The sequence below is a fragment of the Piliocolobus tephrosceles genome, chromosome 5 (genome assembly GCF_002776525.5).
Source record: "Piliocolobus tephrosceles isolate RC106 chromosome 5, ASM277652v3, whole genome shotgun sequence".
Lineage (NCBI taxonomy): Eukaryota > Metazoa > Chordata > Mammalia > Primates > Cercopithecidae > Piliocolobus > Piliocolobus tephrosceles.
Window position 1 is genome coordinate 47,227,307 of NC_045438.1, and position 18,900 is coordinate 47,246,206.

An 18,900-nucleotide genomic window follows, 5' to 3' on the forward strand; every position below is an offset into this window, starting at 1 on the left:
CAAATGAATGAAATGAAGCGAGAAGAGAAACCAAAAGAAAAAAGAAGAAAAAGAAATGGACAAAGCCTGCAAGAAGTATGGGATTATGTAAAAAGACCAAATCTACGTCTGATTGGGGTACCTGAAAGTGAGGGGGAAAATGGAACCATGTTGGAAAACACTCTTCAGGATATCATCCAGGAGAACTTCCCCAACCTAGTAGGGCAGGCCAACATTCAAATTCAGGAAATACAGAGAACACCACAAAGATACTCCTCGAGAAGAGCAACTCCAAGACACATAATTGCCAGATTCACCAAAGTTGAAATGAAGGAAAAAATCTTAAGGGCAGCCAGAGAGAAAGGTCGGGTTACCCACAAAGGGAAGCCCATCAGACTAACAGCAGATCTCTCAGCAGAAACTCTACAAGCCAGAAGAGAGTGGGGGCCAATATTCAACGTTCTTAAAGAAAAGAATTTTAAACCCAGAATTTCATATCCAGCCAAACTAAGTTTCATAAGTGAAGGAGAAATAAAATCCTTTACAGATAAGCAAATGCTTAGAGATTTTGTCACCACCAGGCCTGCCTTACAAGAGACCCTGAAGGAAGCCCTAAACATGGAAAGGAACAACCGGTACCAGCCATTGCAAAAACATGCCAAAATGTAAAGACCATCGAGGCTAGGAAGAAACTGCATCAACTAACAAGCAAAATAACCAGTTAATATCATAATGGCAGGATCAAGTTCACACATAACAATACTAACCTTAAATGTTAACGGACTAAATGGTCCAATTAAAAGACACAGACTGGCAAACTGGATGAAGAGTAAAGACCCATCAGTCCGCTGTATTCAGGAGACGCATCTCACATGCAGAGACATACATAGGCGCAAAATAAAGGGATGGAGGAAGATCTACCAAGCAAATGAAGAACAAAAAAAAGCAGGGGTTGCAATCCTAGTCTCTGATAAAATAGACTTTAAACTATCAAAGATCAAAAGAGACAAAGAAGGCCATTAGATAATGGTAAAGGGATCAATTCAACAGGAAGAGCTAACTATCCTAAATATATATGCACCCAATACAGGAGCACCCAGATTCATAAAACAAGTCCTTAGAGACTTACAAAGAGACTTAGACTCCCATACAATAATAATGGGAGACTTCAACACTCCACTGTCAACATTAGACAGATCAACGAGACAGAAAGTTAACAAGAATATCCAGGAATTTAACTCATCTCCGCACCAAGCGGACCTAATAGACATCTATAGAACTCTCCACCCCAAGTCAACAGAATATACATTCTTCTCAGCACCACATCGCACTTATTCCAAAATTGACCACATAATTGAAAGTAAAGCACTCCTTAGCAAATGTAAAAGAACAGAAATTATAACAAACTGTCTCTCAGACCACAGTGCAATCAAACTAGAACTCAGGACTAAGAAACTCAATCAAAACCGCTCAACTACATGGAAACTGAACAACCTGCTCCTGAATGACTACTGGGCACATAACGAAATGAAGGCAGAAATAAAGATGTTCTTTGAAACCAATGAGAACAAAGATACAACATACTAGAATCTCTGGGACACATTTAAAACAGTGTGTAGAGGGAAATTTATAGCACTAAATGCCCACAAGAGAAAGCTGGAAAGATCTAAAATTGACACTCTAACATCACAATTAAAAGAACTGGAGAAGCAAGAGCAAACACATTCAAAAGCTAGCAGAAGGCAAGAAATAACTAAGATCAGAGTGGAACTGAAGGAGATAGAGACACAAAAAACCCTCCAAAAAATCAATGAATCCAGGAGTTGGTTTTTTGAAAAGATCAACAAAATTGACAGACCACTAGCAAGACTAATAAAGAAGAGAAGAGAGAGGAATCAAATAGATGTAATTAAAAATGATAAAGGGGATATCACCACCAACCCCACAGAAATACAAACTACCATCAGAGAATACTATAAACACCTCTACGCAAATCAACTAGAAAATCTAGAAGAAATGGATAATTTCCTGGACACTTATACTCTTCCAAGACTAAACCAGGAAGAAGTTGAATCCCTGAATAGACCAATAGCAGGCTCTGAAATTGAGGCAATAATTAATGCCTACCAACCAAAAAAAGTCCAGGACCAGATGGATTCACAGCTGAATTCTACCAGAGGTACAAAGAGGAGCTGGTACCATTCCTTCTGAAACTATTCCAATCAATTGAATAGAGGGAATCCTCCCTAACTCATTTTATGAGGCCAACATCATCCTGATACCAAAGCCTGGCAGAGACACAACAAAAAAAGAAAATTTTAGACCAATATCCCTGATGAACATCAATGCAAAAATCCTCAATAAAACACTGGCAAACCGGATTCAGCAGCACATCAAAAAGCTTATCCACCATGATCAAGTGGGCTTCATCCCTGGGATGCAAGGCTGGTTCAACATTCGCAAATCAATCAACGTAATCCAGCATATCAACAGAACCAAAGACAAGAACCACATGATTATCTCAATAGATGCAGAAAAGGCTTTTGACAAAATTCAACAGCCCTTCATGCTAAAAACGCTCAACAAATTCGGTATTGATGGAACGTACCTCAAAATAATAAGAGCTATTTATGACAAACCCACAGCTAATATCATACTGAATGGGCAAAAACTGGAAAAGTTCCCTTTGAAAACTGGCACAAGACAGGGATGCCCTCTCTCACCACTCCTATTCAACATAGTGTTGGAAGTTCTGGCTAGGGCAATCAGGCAAGAGAAAGAAATCAAGGGTATTCAGTTAGGAAAAGAGGAAGTCAAATTGTCCCTGTTTGCAGATGACATGATTGTGTATTTAGAAAACCCCATCGTCTCAGCCCAAAATCTTCTTAAGCTGATAAGCAACTTCAGCAAAGTCTCAGGATACAAAATTAATGTGCAAAAATCACAAGCATTCTTATACACCAGTAACAGACAAGCAGAGAGCCAAATCAGGAATGAACTTCCATTCACAATTGCTTCAAAGAGAATCAAATACCTAGGAATCCAACTTACAAGGGATGTAAAGGACCTCTTCAAGGAGAACTACAAACCACTGCTCAGTGAAATCAAAGAGGACACAAACAAATGGAAGAACATACCATGCTCATGGATAGGCAGAATCAATATTGTGAAAATGGCCATACTGCCCAAGGTAATTTATAGATTCAATGCCATCCCCATCAAGCTACCAATGAGTTTCTTCACCGAATTGGAAAAAACTGCTTTAAAGTTCATATGGAACCAAAAAAGAGCCCACATTGCCAAGACAATCCTAAGTCAAAAGAATAAAGCTGGAGGCATCACGCTAGCTGACTTCAAACTTTACTACAAGGCTACAGTAACCAAAACAGCATGGTACTGGTACCAAAACAGAGATATAGACCAATGGAACAGAACAGAGTCCTCAGAAGTAATACCACACATCTACAGCCATCTGATCTTTGACAAACCTGAGAGAAACAAGAAATGGGGAAAGGATTCCCTATTTAATAAATGGTGCTGGGAAAATTGGCTAGCCATAAGTAGAAAGCTGAAACTGGATCCTTTCCTTACTCCTTATACGAAGATTAATTCAAGATGGACTAGAGACTTAAATGTCAGGCCTAATACCATAAAAACCCTAGAAGAAAACCTAGGTGGTACCATTCAGGACATAGGCATGGGCAAGGACTTCATGTCTAAAACACCAAAAGCAACGGCAGCAAAAGCCAAAATTGACAAATGGGATATGATTAAACTAAAGTGCTTCTGCACAGCAAAAGAAACTACCATCAGAGTGAACAGGCAACCTACAGAATGGGAGAAAATTTTTGCAATCTACTGATCTGACAAAGGGCTAATATCCAGAATCTACAAAGAACTCAAACAAATTTACAAGAAGAAAACAAACAACCCCATCAAAAAGTGGGCAAAGGATATGAACAGACATTTCTCAAAAAAAGACATTCACACAGCCAACAGACACATGAAAACATGCTCATCATCACTCGCCATTAGAGAAATGCAAATCAAAACCACAAGGAGATACCATCACATACCAGTTAGAATGGCAATCATTGAAAGTCAGGAAACAACAGGTGCTGGAGAGGATATGGAGAAATAGGAATATTTTTACACTGTTGGTGGGATTGTAAACTAGTTCAACCATTTTGGAAAACAGTATGGCAATTCCTCAAGGATCTAGAACTAGATGTACCATATGACCCAGCCATCCCACTACTGGGTATATACCCAAAGGATTATAAATCATGCTGCTATAAAGACACATGCACACGTATGTTTATTGCGGCACTATTCACAATAGCAAAGTCTTGGAATCAACCCAAATGTCCATCTGTGATAGACTGGATTAAGAAAATGTGGCACATATACACCATGGAATATTATGCAGCCATAAAAAAGGATGAGTTTGCGTCCTTTGTAGGGACATGGATGCAGCTGGAAACCATCATTCTTAGCAAACTATCACAAGGACAGAGAACCAAACACAGTATGTTCTCACTCATTGGTGGGAACTGAACAATGACATCACTTGGACTCGGGAAGGGGAACATCACACATCGGGGCCTATCATGGGGAGTGGGGAGGGGGGAAGGATTGCACTGGGAGTTGTACCTGATATAAATGACAAATTGATGGGTGCTGATGAGTTGATGGGTGCAGCACACCAACATGGCACAAGTATACATATGTAACAAACCTGCAAGTTATGCACATGTACCCTAGAACTTAAAGTATAATAATAAAAAAATAAAAATAATAAAAAAAAGAAAGTAGCAGTATAAAACTTGAAGATAGGTTTATTACTATAAATCTGGCACCTTTCTAGTAATAATAATAAACAATAACAAAAAGAAGTCATACATCAAGCCATTTAAGTATATATTATATTATTATTCCAATTTATCAATAAGCACACAGGCACCAGAGACCATCAGTAATATTCTAAGTTCAGAGCCAGAGACAGAATTGGCCTGCAGACAGGCCCTTCATAATGCCAGTGTCTTCTCACAGCCACTTGACCTATTGCATTATCGCCACACTGAGGTGTCCATGGAGGCAGAAGGCATTCACATCCCAAATCTTGCTTTTCCATTTGTATATATTCAGGAATTTAATTCAATAATTGTTATAAAAATAGTATCTCTTAACTTTACATATGAACAGTGTGAATGGCAAATACCATCCTATTTCTGTTATCCTGGGATAGGCAAAGCATTTTACATGTGTTAGCTCACTTTAACCTATAGCAGCTATGAGCTATGTATTACTTACTCTTGTCATCTTAGAGATAAAGAGACCAAAGCTCAGAGAGCCACCTTATCTTTCCTAAGTCATCCATCTCAAAAGTGATGAAGTTGGGATTTGAATATTTCTAACTCCTCAAGTACTCACTCCTCTACTGGAGTCTAATGTAATGCTAGGAAAACAAAGGTGAATAGGATTCAGTTCTTGTCCTTTAGGCTATAGATTTATTACTTTTTTATATTTTGTTTTAATGTATATGTATAAAATATTACACTGAATACATTAAAAATGACCAAAAGACTTTATTCCAGACTACTGAAGTAGGGGAGAAAGGTTGAATTCAACTGTAGATACAACAGGAACAAGTGGGGATTTAAAACCAATGGTACAGGTGAGGGAGTAGTTGGTAAATTACTAAGAGGAACTTGGTTAGACGTCAAGGGTCAGGAAAGAGGAACTTGATTAGGTATCAAGGGTGGAAGGATTCTGGATAAACTGACTTAGTAGGACTTTTTGCTAAAACTGGGGTCACCAGGTCAAGGACAAGGCCTAGTTGAGAACAGGACTCAGAGAGCCTGACCCTGTCATAGAACACACATACAATAAAAGCCACCAATTGTAACTGTATGGGTTGATTAATTTTTGCATGTGAATACTCAGTAGCCACTGTTTAGATCAAGATTAGAAACACTTACCACATACTGAAAGTCCTGCTCATTTGTTTCCAAGTCATTTCCTCCCTCAAGGTAACAACTAGTTTGACCCCCATCACCATCAAATAATTTTACCTATTCTTGAATTTCAATTTAGACTCATATGTACCCTGTATGTCTCACTATTTAGTTATTTTATTTCTTACTGTGCCTGGAATAGTAAACTACATTTTATAAGAAATTTGTCGATGTTATGTAAGTTCAACTTACTGGAATAAGTTTCCTTTTTACCTCTATTTTTTTCTCCTCAATCTTCTCAAGTCTTGCTCTAGGGATACATCAACTTTAATAATATTTTTCGGAAATCGACCTTTGACTACTGAATATCTGCCTTTTATTTCAACATTTCTTCATGCCCTTAAGTACTTTCCTATTGCCACCTTTCATTCAATGCAAAACATAACATGAATTTGGTCACTTGCAACTGATAAATAGGAAAATAATGTCTATATATAATGTGGAAATTGTGGTAGGTTTTACAGTTTTTCCTAGGCTAGGGATCTGTAACACTAAATAGACTCAGAGTATCAAGAAAAAACTTCCCAGCTTTATGACATCATAAGAAAAAGCTCTGTTCAGCTCGATTTTAAGACAATTTTAAATAAAGGTCTATCCATTATGAACCATTGTCAGCATAGGGCTAGTTGTACTTCCTGCAGGGCCCACCTTCACAGCAGCCCCAATAATTCGAATATCCCATTTCCATTTATGTTGTCCCAACTTCTAAAAGCCTCTATTATGTGACATTTTAATACATGGAGGCAGTTTCCAGACACACTTTCTGCCTGGGTCAGCCTTCTAGGGTGACAGTCATTACTTTTGCTAGTGCTCTGGTTAGAAGTTATAGAGCTTTTGAGTCATCTGCTCTAAATCTGTGCTCCCATCATCAAGCCCTGTTACTCTTTGCATGTGATTTCATGGAATGCAAGCTTTTTCAGTAATGCACATGTCTTATTGTAGTAGAAACAGCTGCAAGTGGTGTAAAAGAGCCAAACTCAAAGAATTCTGCAGGTTCAGAGAGCAGGGAGATGACACAAACAGGATCAGGGAGTGTGGCGTGGAAGAAGTGGCAATTGACCAGGGGCTTGAGGGATGTGGCAAAATCCATGAGTAGCGAAAGTGGAGGAGCATCTTCACCAGGGAAGGAAGAGCGTGAGCAGAGCACATGGAAGGAAAACATTAGTAAGTATTGCTGTCATTGGTAAGATAAACATGTATTTTCAAATAAAAATTGTGGAAAGGATTTTAACTTAAACCTAAGTGATGGCTAGGGCTATAAAAGTAGAAAAGATGTCTTTTCGATTTGTAGATTTTCATTTTACTTAACAGTTGGGAATTTGCTCAAGGACCTGATTACAAAATATTAACCAAAAGATAAAAGCAAGCAAAAGCCCCCCCCACACACACACACAAATTTGCAGGTATATATTTTTTTCTGTGTATATGCTTTCTGTGTCTACAAATGCTAAAAATAAAATGCCAGCATTTACACGTACACTTGTCGTTAAACACAGATTTTTTTGTGTGTGTTACTGTAGCATGCTACATGATAGATTTCCTTTTTACCTTTAATAACAAATTTTAAGAATATAGTTTTTTAAATGTTGAAAATGAGCAATTTTCAGTGGTGCACAAGTCACCCTGATTTGATTCATTTCTATGTGGATTCATATCTTTTCACTAAACTGAACTAAATCCCTGATCAAAGGAAAATGCCTTTCCACACTCCTAGTTTCCATGAATTCCTAAGCAACTCCTCAACTCCTCCTGTCTTAAAGGGAACAAAATGTCCTGTTAATGTATTTGGAGAGAATAAATGAGGTTCTTCCTTCAGGTGTGAGCACTACCTAGGCTGTGCTGGAACAGTCAGTCAGCTTCAGGTGCTCATGACCCATTTGTCTCTCACATCAAGCCACATCCTCCTATTAAACCTGGATCAGTAGTATAATCTTACTCTCTATTTTTCTGTGTGTTTTGAACCAGGCAGCAAAGAAGGAAATCTTAATAAGAAGTATTCTCAGAAAAGCCAACAATGGTTCTTTTCTCAAAATTGCTAAACCATTCTGAGAATTTTAAAATTAAGAAGTGTTTAAAGCTAAAGCATGTCCTTAAGTGATTTCCATAAGGACATTCCAAAATTCAAAGGAATTTCAAAATTCAAAGGAAATTCCAAAATTCAAAGGAATCTTTTACTGTACTAACAGGAGATTCTGATATTTTTTAAGCAATATATTGAAAGTATATGCCCATTCAATAGGTAATAGCTCACATGATGGTAGCAGTAAAACTTATTAGAACACATTCCATTTAATATTAATATTTAATTTGTAGAGTAATTTTTCCATCTCTTATCTCACTTGAGATTACATAAATTAGAGAAAGCATATATTGCTATCTCCACTTCTAAAATGACAGGATTTGCAAATGACTCACCCAAGAGCAGGAAACTGATGCAGTTTGGGTAGAACTTGGATTTAAACCCAGCTCTTTGGTCTCCATCTATTGTGATCTCTAACTGAACACAAACATTTCCCCATCCTTAGTTAATTAGAGATCTATAAAATAGAAAAAGGTAGCCAAAACAATGCAACTTAAATTCTGATATCAAATTGCTTACTTATGTGCTAACGAAGTAATCCTTTTTGACATTTTATTTTTAATTAGCAAATAATTATATATATTTATGGGGTACAATGGGATGTTTTGATACATGTATAGGTTATGGAATGATCAAATCAAGCTAATAAATGTATTCATTACCTAAAATACTTATTATTTCCTTGTGGTGAGATCATTTAATATCCACTCTGTTAGCTATTTTGAAACATCCAATACACTGTTAGCTGTGTTCACCAAGCTGTGCAACAGAACACCAGAACCTATTCCTGCTAGCTAACTGAAACTAACTGTACCCTTTGACAAACATTCTCCCTTTCCTTGTCCACTACACTATGACCCCTCCAGCCTCTGGTAACCACCATCCTAATATCTGTATGTTCAACATTTTAGATTCCACATATAAATGAGACCATGCCGTATTTGTCTCTCCGTGGCTGGCTTTTTTACTTAGCATCTTGTCCTCCAGGTTTGTCCATAACGTTGCAAATAACAGAATTTTCTGTTTGTTAAAGACTAAATAGTATTCCATTGTGTCTACATACCACATTTTGAAAAATCCATTCATCTATTGATGGGTACTTTGATCATTTCCATATGTTGGCTGTTGTGAATAATGTAATGCACATACAAGTACAGACACCTCTTTCACGTACTTGTATTAATTCCTTTGGATATATACCCACAAGCAGGATTGCTGGATCATGTGGTAATTCTACTTTTAGTTTTTCGAATAATCTCCATACTGGTTTTTCAAATGGCTTGTAATAATTCCCAGTACCACCAAAGTGTACCTGAGTTTCTTTTTATCCACACTCTCACCAATGCTTGTTATCTCTCATCTTTTTTATAACAGCCAATGTAACAGGTATGAGGTGGTATCTCAATGTGGTTTTAATGTGCATTTTTCTGATGACTGGAGATGTTGATCATCTTTTTATATACATGTTGGTCATTTGTATCTCTTCTTTTAAGTAATATCTATTCAGGTTCTTTACCCATTTTTAAATCTAGTTATTTGCTTTCTTATTGTTGAGTAGCTTAAGTTCTTTGTATATCTTGAATATTAGCCTCTTATCCAATGAATGATTTCTGAATATTTTAACTCAACCCATGGGTTGACTCATCACTTTTCATTGTTTCATTTGTACAACAAAGGTTTTTAGTTTGGTACAGCCCCACTTGTCTATTTTTACTTTTGTTTCTGTGTTCTTAGGATCATTTTCAAAGAAAACATTGCCCACACTAATATCATGGGCTGTTTCTCCTGTTTTTCTTCTAGTAGTTTTATAGTTTCTGGACTTATGTTTAAGTTTTTAACCTATTTTGAATTAATTTTTTTGTTTTTTGTTTTATTTTTAGAGAGGTTGGAGTACAGTGGCTCAATCATGGCTCACTGCAGCCTCAACTTCCTAGGCTCAATTGATCTGCCCACCTCAGCCTCCTGAGTAGCTGAGACTATAAGCACATGCCACTATTTCTGGTAAATATTTTATTTTTTATAGAGATGAGGTCTCACTATGTTGCCCAGGCTAGTCTCAAATTCCTGGGCTCAAAGAATTCTCCAGCCTCAGCCTCCTAAAGTTCTGGGTTTACAGGCATGAGCCACCCTGGCCTGAGTTGATTCTTGCATAAAGGTCCATTTTAGTTCTTTTGTATGTGAATATCAGGTTTTCCAAACACCACTTATTGAAGACATCTCCGTTTCCCATTGTGTGTTCTGTTCCATTTGTTTTCAGTTTAGTTTTTATTTTGAGACAGGGCCTTGCTCGGTCACCCAAACTGGAGTTCAGTGGCACAGTAACAGCTCAGTGCAGCCTCAACGTCCTGGGCTCAAGCAATTCTCCCAGCTCAGCTTCCTAAGTAGTTGAGACTACAGGAATGTGCCACCACACCTTGCTAATTTTTTCTTTTTTTTTCTTTTTTTTTTTTTTTTTTGTAGAGATGAAGTCTTACCATATTGCCCAGGCTGTTATTGAATTCCTGGGCTCAAGCTATCCTCCCACCTTGGCCTCCCAAAGTGCTAGGATGACAGGCGTGAGCCACCACACTCAGCCTCTATTCCATTTGTTGATGTATCTGTTTTTATGCAGGCACCATGTTGTTTTGATTAGTATAGCTTTGTAATGTATTTTGAAGTCTGCTGATGTCTCCCTCTTTGTTATTTTTGGTCCAGATAGCTTTGACTATATAGGGCCTTTGGGGGTTCCATACAAATTTTAGGAATGTTTTTGTCTACTTCTCTGGAGAATGACATTAGAATTTTGGTAGGGATTGCATTGAATTTGTGGAATGCATTGAGTGGCATGGACATTTTAACATTCATTCTTCCAGTCTATGAACACAGGATGTTTTTCTATTTATTTATGTTACCTTCAATTTCTTTCATTAATATTTTCTCCAAGGCTGCACCAACCTCCACTCATGCAGTCTACACTGTGCTCTGAAACTAATAAGGTAATTTTTAAATTAAGAAAATTGACTGTAATCATGATTCATCAGTTTATACCAGCCCAGGGGCAGTCACAGAACAGACTTCTTTTTTACCCAGAGTCCCAGACCAGTAGGCATGGAAGTTTATGCCCCAGTTTCAGCTCATCTGTTCCTAATTTATTCACACCTTTGGCCATCAGAGTCTTTGGACATGTGCAATAAAGTCTACATAGTTGTGAGCAGGTATACTTTTGCATAGAGAGGAGAAATAAGAACAGAGAGGAAAGATAAAAGTCAGCAGGAAAGGAGGACCTAGACCAAGCAGCCTATCTCCAAGCACAAAATATCTGCAAGACATTTCTCAAACACTTGAAAATATTTATTATCATTTTAATGTTTGCATGCCACTGTGTCCAGAGTTGGTTCCTTCCAGTGGGTTCGTGGTCTCCCTAACTCCAAGAATGAAGCCACGGACCTTCGCAGTGAGTGTTACAGCTCTTAAAGATGTCATGGATCCAAAGAGTGAGTGGTAGCAAGGTTTATTGTGAAGAGCAAAAGAACAAAGCTTCCCCAGCATGGAAGGGAACCCAAGCGGGTTGCTGCTGCTGGCTGGGGGTGGCCAACTTTTATTCCCTTATTTGTCCCCTCCCATGTTCAGTTTCTGCCCTATCAAAGTGCCCTTTTTTCAGTCCTCCCTGCAATTGGCTACTTTTAGACTCCTGATGATTGGTGCATTTTACAGAGTGCTGATTGGTGCATTTTACAGAGTGTTGATTGGTGCATTCTATGGAGTGCTGATTGGGGCATTTTACAAAGCACTGATTGGTGCATTTTACAATCCTCTTGCTAGCTACAGGACACTGATTGCTACGTTTTTACAGCGTGCTGATTGGTGCATTTTACAATACTCTTCTATGACAGAAAAGCTCTCCAAGTCCCCACTTGACCCAGGAAGTCCAGCTGGCTTCACCTCTTGATCCCCCCTCTAAACAGGACACCCCAACTGCTTTTGGGAATTGGGTGATGACTGCTCTAGCTACTTTCTGCTGGATGGGGGCAAAGAAGGGGCCCTGCAGTTGTAGTGTCCTCCAGAGGGGAGCTCTCTAGGCCAGTCAAAGGGACAGTGGGTTGGTCCAGGGGTCCTTAGTAGAAGTTGTGAGTTGAGCTTATTTGGGGTTCCATTTGTAAAACCATCTGTAGCTTGATGGCCTTGATCCCAGATGAAACAAATTTGACAAGGAGGCTAAAAATACAGGGCCTGAAGGTGACTAATAGCAAGATGGCTGTTGCAGGAACTAGAAAGGGGAGAAGCCATGTCCCCCAACTCCAGAAGCTGGTATAAGAGTTTGAAAGGTCTTGTCTGATTTCAGAAGCCTTTCCCTGTAAATGCCAGGCAGTGTTTCATACTATCTCTGACTGGTTAGTGTAAAAGCAACACTCTTCCCCTAAGAAGGTGCAAAGTCCTCCTTTCTCAGCAGTGAGGAGGTCTAGGCCTCGGCGGTTTTGGAGAGTTACTGCTGCCAAAGAGTCTATTTGGGATGGTAGAGTAAGCATGGATTTCATTATTTCTTGCAAACTGTCTGAGAAATCCTTTGAGAGTGTGTGGTAGTAGGATAATGAAGTAGATAGACTGGCTATTCTGGTTCCTGTAGCAGTGGCCATTCCTAACCCTATAAGTAGGGGTATTAATTGTACGACCCTGCACTGACAGACTTGAGCTCTGAGGGGCACTGGTAGGGTCTGATTTCCTGGAACAATGTCAATGTTGGAACTTAGGAAGACTAAGGTGCAGGTGCCTGTCCAGTTGGTAGAGAGGCAGATATAAGTTGAAGTTCCACATAAGAAGAATATGCCTTGGCTCGGTAGACAGAACTGGTTATGTATGCTAAAAAGGTGTGAGTTAGTTGTTTTCATTTTCCCATACCTGTAGAGTACTTGCCAAGGCAACTCTGGTGAGTGGCTGGAAAGGGGTGTTGGGAGCAAACTGAGTGGCTCTCTGTGTTCTATTTTCCCATTGGAGAAAAAAACCATTTTTTATCTACTAGGAACCATTCAAGACAGTGATTGAAAGAGGGGATGAGAAGGCATCCATTAGTGGTGGGGGTGCTGCTGTAGTGGGTCCAGGGGTGAATGGTCATACAGGGAGTATGTTTGCCATTACAAAACCCAGACTGTTTGTTAAGTAGGAAGGAGGTGATGATTTTTGGAGGCCCTGAGAAGTGGACAAGCCATCTGAATGGAGCTGTTTGGGTGAGCTGGAAGTTACTCTGATCAGATGGAGCTTGAAGTTGTAGGTGTAATTACACTGATGGGATAGTAGATGCCCCATGGGCAGGCCTGATAACAGGTTGTGTTGGATGCATAAAGAGGCTTGGAAGGTTAACATGGTATTTGTAGTCACAGGGCCATGTATGGGCTTTTCATTGCTCATGTAGTAGGTGAGTTTAGAAATGTAAGAGCATAAAAGCTGGATTGCACATCCTGTTAGGGTATTTTTGGTCCTATCAGAGATGGAGAAGTCAGCTAATGATTGCATATTTAGAATTTGGAAAGGGTCTTTTCCTTCATAATTGGGGTGGTATGTTAAGTTAGTAAAGACGCAGTATTTTCTGCAGGAATGGGAGTGGCAATGTAAGCAGTGGCTGATAGAGAGATACAAGGCCAACAGTCATTTGGCAGGGAAGGATTGGACTGGTTTAACAGAGAGTAGGTTAAGTTGAGAGCCTTGTAGAGGTAATTAGGAGCTAGTAGAAGGGGAGGGGCGACTATGTGGGGTATCCAAGGAAGTAGGAGGGATAGACAGGCAAAGAGTAACTAGGAAGGTAAAGAGGGTGACCTAGAAGATGAGATCATTTTATCCAGTCTAAGTTAAAGGTAGGAGTAAATTGCTGTCAGAAGGAAGGAGGATAGAAAAAAAGGTTGACGTGATTTGGATTTCTGTCCTGGCAGAAGCTACAGTATATAGTCCTACTGCATAGAGTATGGTTAGGATACTGCTTAATAATGTGATGAGACAGTAAAAGGATTCCATTAAAGGGGCAAGGAGAGGTGTTAAAGATTATACAGGTTTTCATTTATCTTTTTTAAGTAGGAAAAGGTTTTTCCTCAGGATCAGCTGTAGGAGCCTTTTTAGTCTGTGACATTTCCTTCCAGAATAGGTGACGCAAGTCCTCCAACAGTTTGCAGGTGTATCGAGGCTGGTCTGGCTGATCTTGGGACTCCTGAACTGATGGTCCCGCAGGTTCCTCAGGGGGTGTCCAAAGTTTAACTCTGGTGTGGTGAATCCAAGATTCCCCTCCTGCCACCTTAAATGCAGTGGAGATAGAGAGGATTACCAAATATGGTCCTTCCCACAAGGAATCCATGGATGGGGAGGTAGAGGAGAGGGACTTGACCAACACTATATCTCCCAGTTGGAACAACTCTGTTCCCTTGTCTCTTTGACATCCTTCAGGTAGGTTTTTAAGGTTTTGTTGATATTTTGCCAAAGAAGTTATATTCTTGACCAAGTTGGCCATTTCCTGATCAAGTAAAAAGTCATTTGTGAGAAAAGGTCATCCATACAGCATTTCATATGGACTGAGCTCCATTTTGTGAGGAGAATTTCAGATTCCCAAAAAGGCCATGGACAAGAGAGTAGGCCATGGGAGATGAGTTTCTTGTGTTAGTTTCCTTAAGTGCCCCTTGAGTGTTTAATTTGCCTTCTCAACCTTCACTGAGGATTGTGGCCTCCAGACACAGTGAAGGTGATGTTGTATCCCTAGCGCCCTGGAAATACCCTGAGTTACCGTGGTTTTAAAAGCCAGACCATTGCCACTTAGTAAGTTTTAGGGAAGCCCAAATCTAGAAATTATTTCATGAATTAGGACTTTAACCACTTCCCGAGACTTCTCTGTCTTGCAGGGGAAGGCTTCTATCCAATTTATAAAGGTATCAGCACAGACCAACAAGTATTGAAATCCCCTTGACTTAGGCATATGGGTGAAGTCTAACTGCCAGTCCTCCCTGGGATAGTGACCTATTCTTTCTTCCCCCAGAGTGGCCTTAAGATGTAGCAAGGGATTATTCCTTTGGCACACCTCACAGGCTTTGACTACTTGTTGGATAGTCTGGAGGAGATTTGGCCCTGTAAATAGGGATTTGGTCATTTGATGAGTGTTCTCAATACCTATATGAAAAGTTTGGTGGAGGGCCTTAAGTATTTTCCACTGGCTGGCTTCAGATATGAGTACCTTTCCCTCTTCTGTCATTAACCACCCCAAGGGGAGAACACTATGCCCCCATGAAAGTCCTCATTCTATTTTAATCAGGGAATACGGGGGCTTAATCTCTTGGAGAGGGTTGTTCCATGCCAAGGGTCCTTCCATAGGTATTTCTAATGGGAGATTCCGCCTGGAAACAATTTTGGCCTCAGTATCTGCCTGACAGTTTCCTTCTGCCTTTTCTCCTTCACCTTTTTGATGGCTTTGGCAATGTAAGACTGCCATCTCCTTGGGTTTTTGATGTGCAATAACTTCATAATTTCCTTGTGATATTTAATGGGGGTTCCCCAGAGGTTAGGAACTCCCTTTCTTTCCATATTGCAGCATGGGCATGTAGGATTAGATAAACATACTTGATATCTGTATACACATTTATTGTTTTCTCCTTTCTCAGTTCTAAGGCTCGGGTAAGCACCACTAGTTCTGCTAACTGGGTGATGGTCCCTGGGGGAAGAAGTTTACTTTCAAGTGCCGTTACATCACTAACTATGGCATAACCAATGGCATATCCCATTCTCCACAAATCAACTTCCACCGATACGTAAGTTAAGGTCAGGATTAGCTAAGGGGACTTCTAAGAGATCCTCTTGGGCGGCATACATCTGGGCTACAATTTGTTGGCAGTCATGCTCGACTGGTTCACCATCCTCTGGGAGAAAAGTAACAGGGTTGAGGACTGCACACATGTGTATGTGAAGCACTGATCCCTCAAGGAGTAGCACCCAGTGTCTAAGCAGGCGGTTTTCTGATAGCCATAAATTTCCTTTGGCACCTAATATGCCATTTACATCATGAGTAGTCCAGACGGTGAGATCCTTTCCTTGTATTATTTTGATAGCCTCTGATACTAAGATGGCCACTGCCGCAACTACCCATAAAGAGTGAGGCTAGCCTTTTGCTACTGTATCAGTTTCCTTACTTAGGTATGCCACTGGTTGTGGGGTTGTCCCACGAATCTGAATAAGAACTCCCAGAGCTATTGCCTCTCTCTCCGTGACATGTAAAAAGAAGTTTTTTCCTGTGGAAAGACTTAAGGCTGGAGCTTGTACTAGGGCCTGCTTTAAGGTTTTGAAGGCTGCTGCTGCCTCTGGTTCCCATTCTACTAGATGAGTATTCACCCTCTGGGTCTCTTTGATTAGAGTATAGAGCAGCCTGGCCGTCTCGCTGTATCTGGGGATCCATAGTCGGCAAAAGCCAGTGATCCCAAGAAACTCCCGCAACTGTTTTAATGTTTTAGGGTGAGGACAAGCCAGGATAGGCTGTATTTGTTCTTTGCTGAGGGCCCTGGTTCCTCTGGCTAAGATTAGGCCTCGATATTTGATTGGTTGTAGGCAGAGCTGGGCCTTCGATTTAGACACTTTGTACTCTTTGTTAGCTAGAAAGTTCAAGAGATCTCGAGTAGCCTGCTGACATAAGGCTTCTGAACTGGTAGCCAAAAGTAAATTATCCACATACTGAAGGACCAAAGAGCCTGGACTTGAAGAGTGGCCTAGATCTTGGGCCAGTGCCTGACCAAACAGATTAGGGATATCCCTAAATCCTTGGGGCAAGACCATACACGTGAGTTGGGACGTGTGGTCTGTGGGATCCTCAAAGGCAAAGAGAAACTGGGAGTCAGAGTGCAGGGGAATGCAGAAGAAGGCATCCATGAGTTCCAAAACAGTGAGTCATTCTGCTTCCTCTGGTATTTCAGAGAAAAGGGTATAGGGGTTGCTTACAACTGGATATAGAGGAATTACTGCCTCACTGATGAGTCTAAGATCTTGCACTAGTCTCCACTGACCATTTGTTTTTTGTACTCCTAGAATTGGGGTGTTGCAGGGACTGCTACATTTCCTTACTAAGGCTTGAGCTTTTAAATGTCTAACAATATTCTGTAATCCTTTATGAGTTTCAGGCCATAAGAGATATTACATTTGATAAGGAAAAGTGGTGGGGTCTTTTATTTTTGCCCTTCCAAATTGTCGTTCCAATGCCCAGACTTCAGGGTTGATTCCCTCTTCAAGTAGGGGACAACAAATGGGTAACTTGTTCACCATATTCACATAGACAATAACTCCAGCTCTGGCTAGTATGTCCCTCCATAAGAAGGGTGTGAGACTTTAAGGCATAACAAGAAAGTCATGTTAAAGAGCAAAGTCTCCCAATTACAACTGAGGAGGTGGAAGAAATACCTGGTTATAGACTGTCCTGGGATTCCTTGGATGGTAATGGACCTTGAGCACAGCCACCCAGGAGAGGAGATTAACACTGAGAAGGCCACACCAGTATCCAGGAGGAAGTCAATTTCCTGGCCCTCAATGGTTAAACTTACTTGGGGCTCAGTGAGGGTGATGACATGAGCTGGTGCTTGCCCTGGGCACCCTCAGTCCTATTGTTGGGTCATCTGGTTGGGGGATTCTGGACCAGAGAATCTTTGTTCTCTGGGGCAGTGTGCCTTCCAGTAATTGCTTTGGCATAGTGGACATGGGCGAGGGGCAGCTTGTTTCTCACTGGACAATCTTTCTTAAAGTGTCCTTGCAAACCACACAGATAGCAAACCCTACCAGGTGATTGGCCTGCTCCATTTTCTGTCCTCTCTGAACCACCAATGTTTGTTTGTCTGAGGACCATGACTAAGGCTGTGGCCTTTCTCTGATCTTGCCTTTCCTTTTTGGCCTGTTCCTCTTGGTCCTTATTATAGAACACCAAGGTTGCCAGGTTTAATAATGCCTCCAGATTTTGTTCAGGGCCCAGGGCTCACTTTTGGAGCTTTCTTGTGATATCTGCTGCTGATTGGGTAATAAACTTATCTTTTAGGATCAATTGACCCTCGAGGGAGTTGGGTGAGAGGGGAGTATATTTTCTTAAGGCCCACTTGAGGAAGGCAGAAGGATTTTCTTCCTTTCCCTGAGTTATGGTGGACATCATTGAATAATTCATGGACTTTTTCCTAATTCTCCTTAGTCCTTCTAGAACACAGGTCAACAGATGTTTGTGACTCCAGTCCCCATGATCTGAGTCAACGTCCCACTGGGGATCCATATTGGGGATGACTTGCTGACCGGTAGGCAATTTGTCCCTTTCTTCGGCTGTCATTCTATCATGTACTTGACTAAGATACCAGGTATCTTCAAACTCTCAGGCTGCAGCTAAAGCCACATTCTTTTCATTAAAGGCCAGGGTTTGATCTAACAATAGCATGACATCTCTCCAAATGAGGTCGAAGGTTTGCCCTAGACCCTGTAGGACATCTATATACCTATCAGGATTATTTGAAAACTTCCTCAGGTCTACCTTGATCTGCTTTAAATCAGAGAGGGAGAAGGGGACATGTACCCAGGTTGGGGCAAATTCCACTCCCCCTACAGCTTGAAGGGACATAACCATTAGCCCAGGGGTTTGGTGGTCCCTTGGAGATTTCTTTGCTTATTTCCTTCTGGGTGGGGGAGATTAAAGGAGGCTTATCATTAACAGGAAGGGGAGCTGCAGGGAGGCTAGGATACGGAGGTAGGCTGAGAGGTCCTCCTGTGGAATGTAAATTGTAAGCTTTGCATAGCTGTGGATTATCCTTCAATGAAAAGAAAGCTTGGACAAAAGGTATTTCACTCCATTTGCCTTCCCTCTTGCAG

At 40.5% G+C, this 18,900-nt stretch overlaps 1 protein-coding gene across 1 annotated transcript in view; it reads left to right on the forward strand.

The window, feature by feature from the left end:
- The window catches only part of ADGB (androglobin), a 243,507-nt gene that overhangs the window by 208,093 nt on the left and 16,514 nt on the right, over nt 1–18,900 (forward strand). Inside the window, exon 33 of the mRNA XM_026447399.1 lies at nt 6,939–7,160. Coding sequence (XP_026303184.1) covers nt 6,939–7,160 — 222 coding nt within the window. The remainder of the gene's footprint in view (nt 1–6,938; nt 7,161–18,900) is intronic.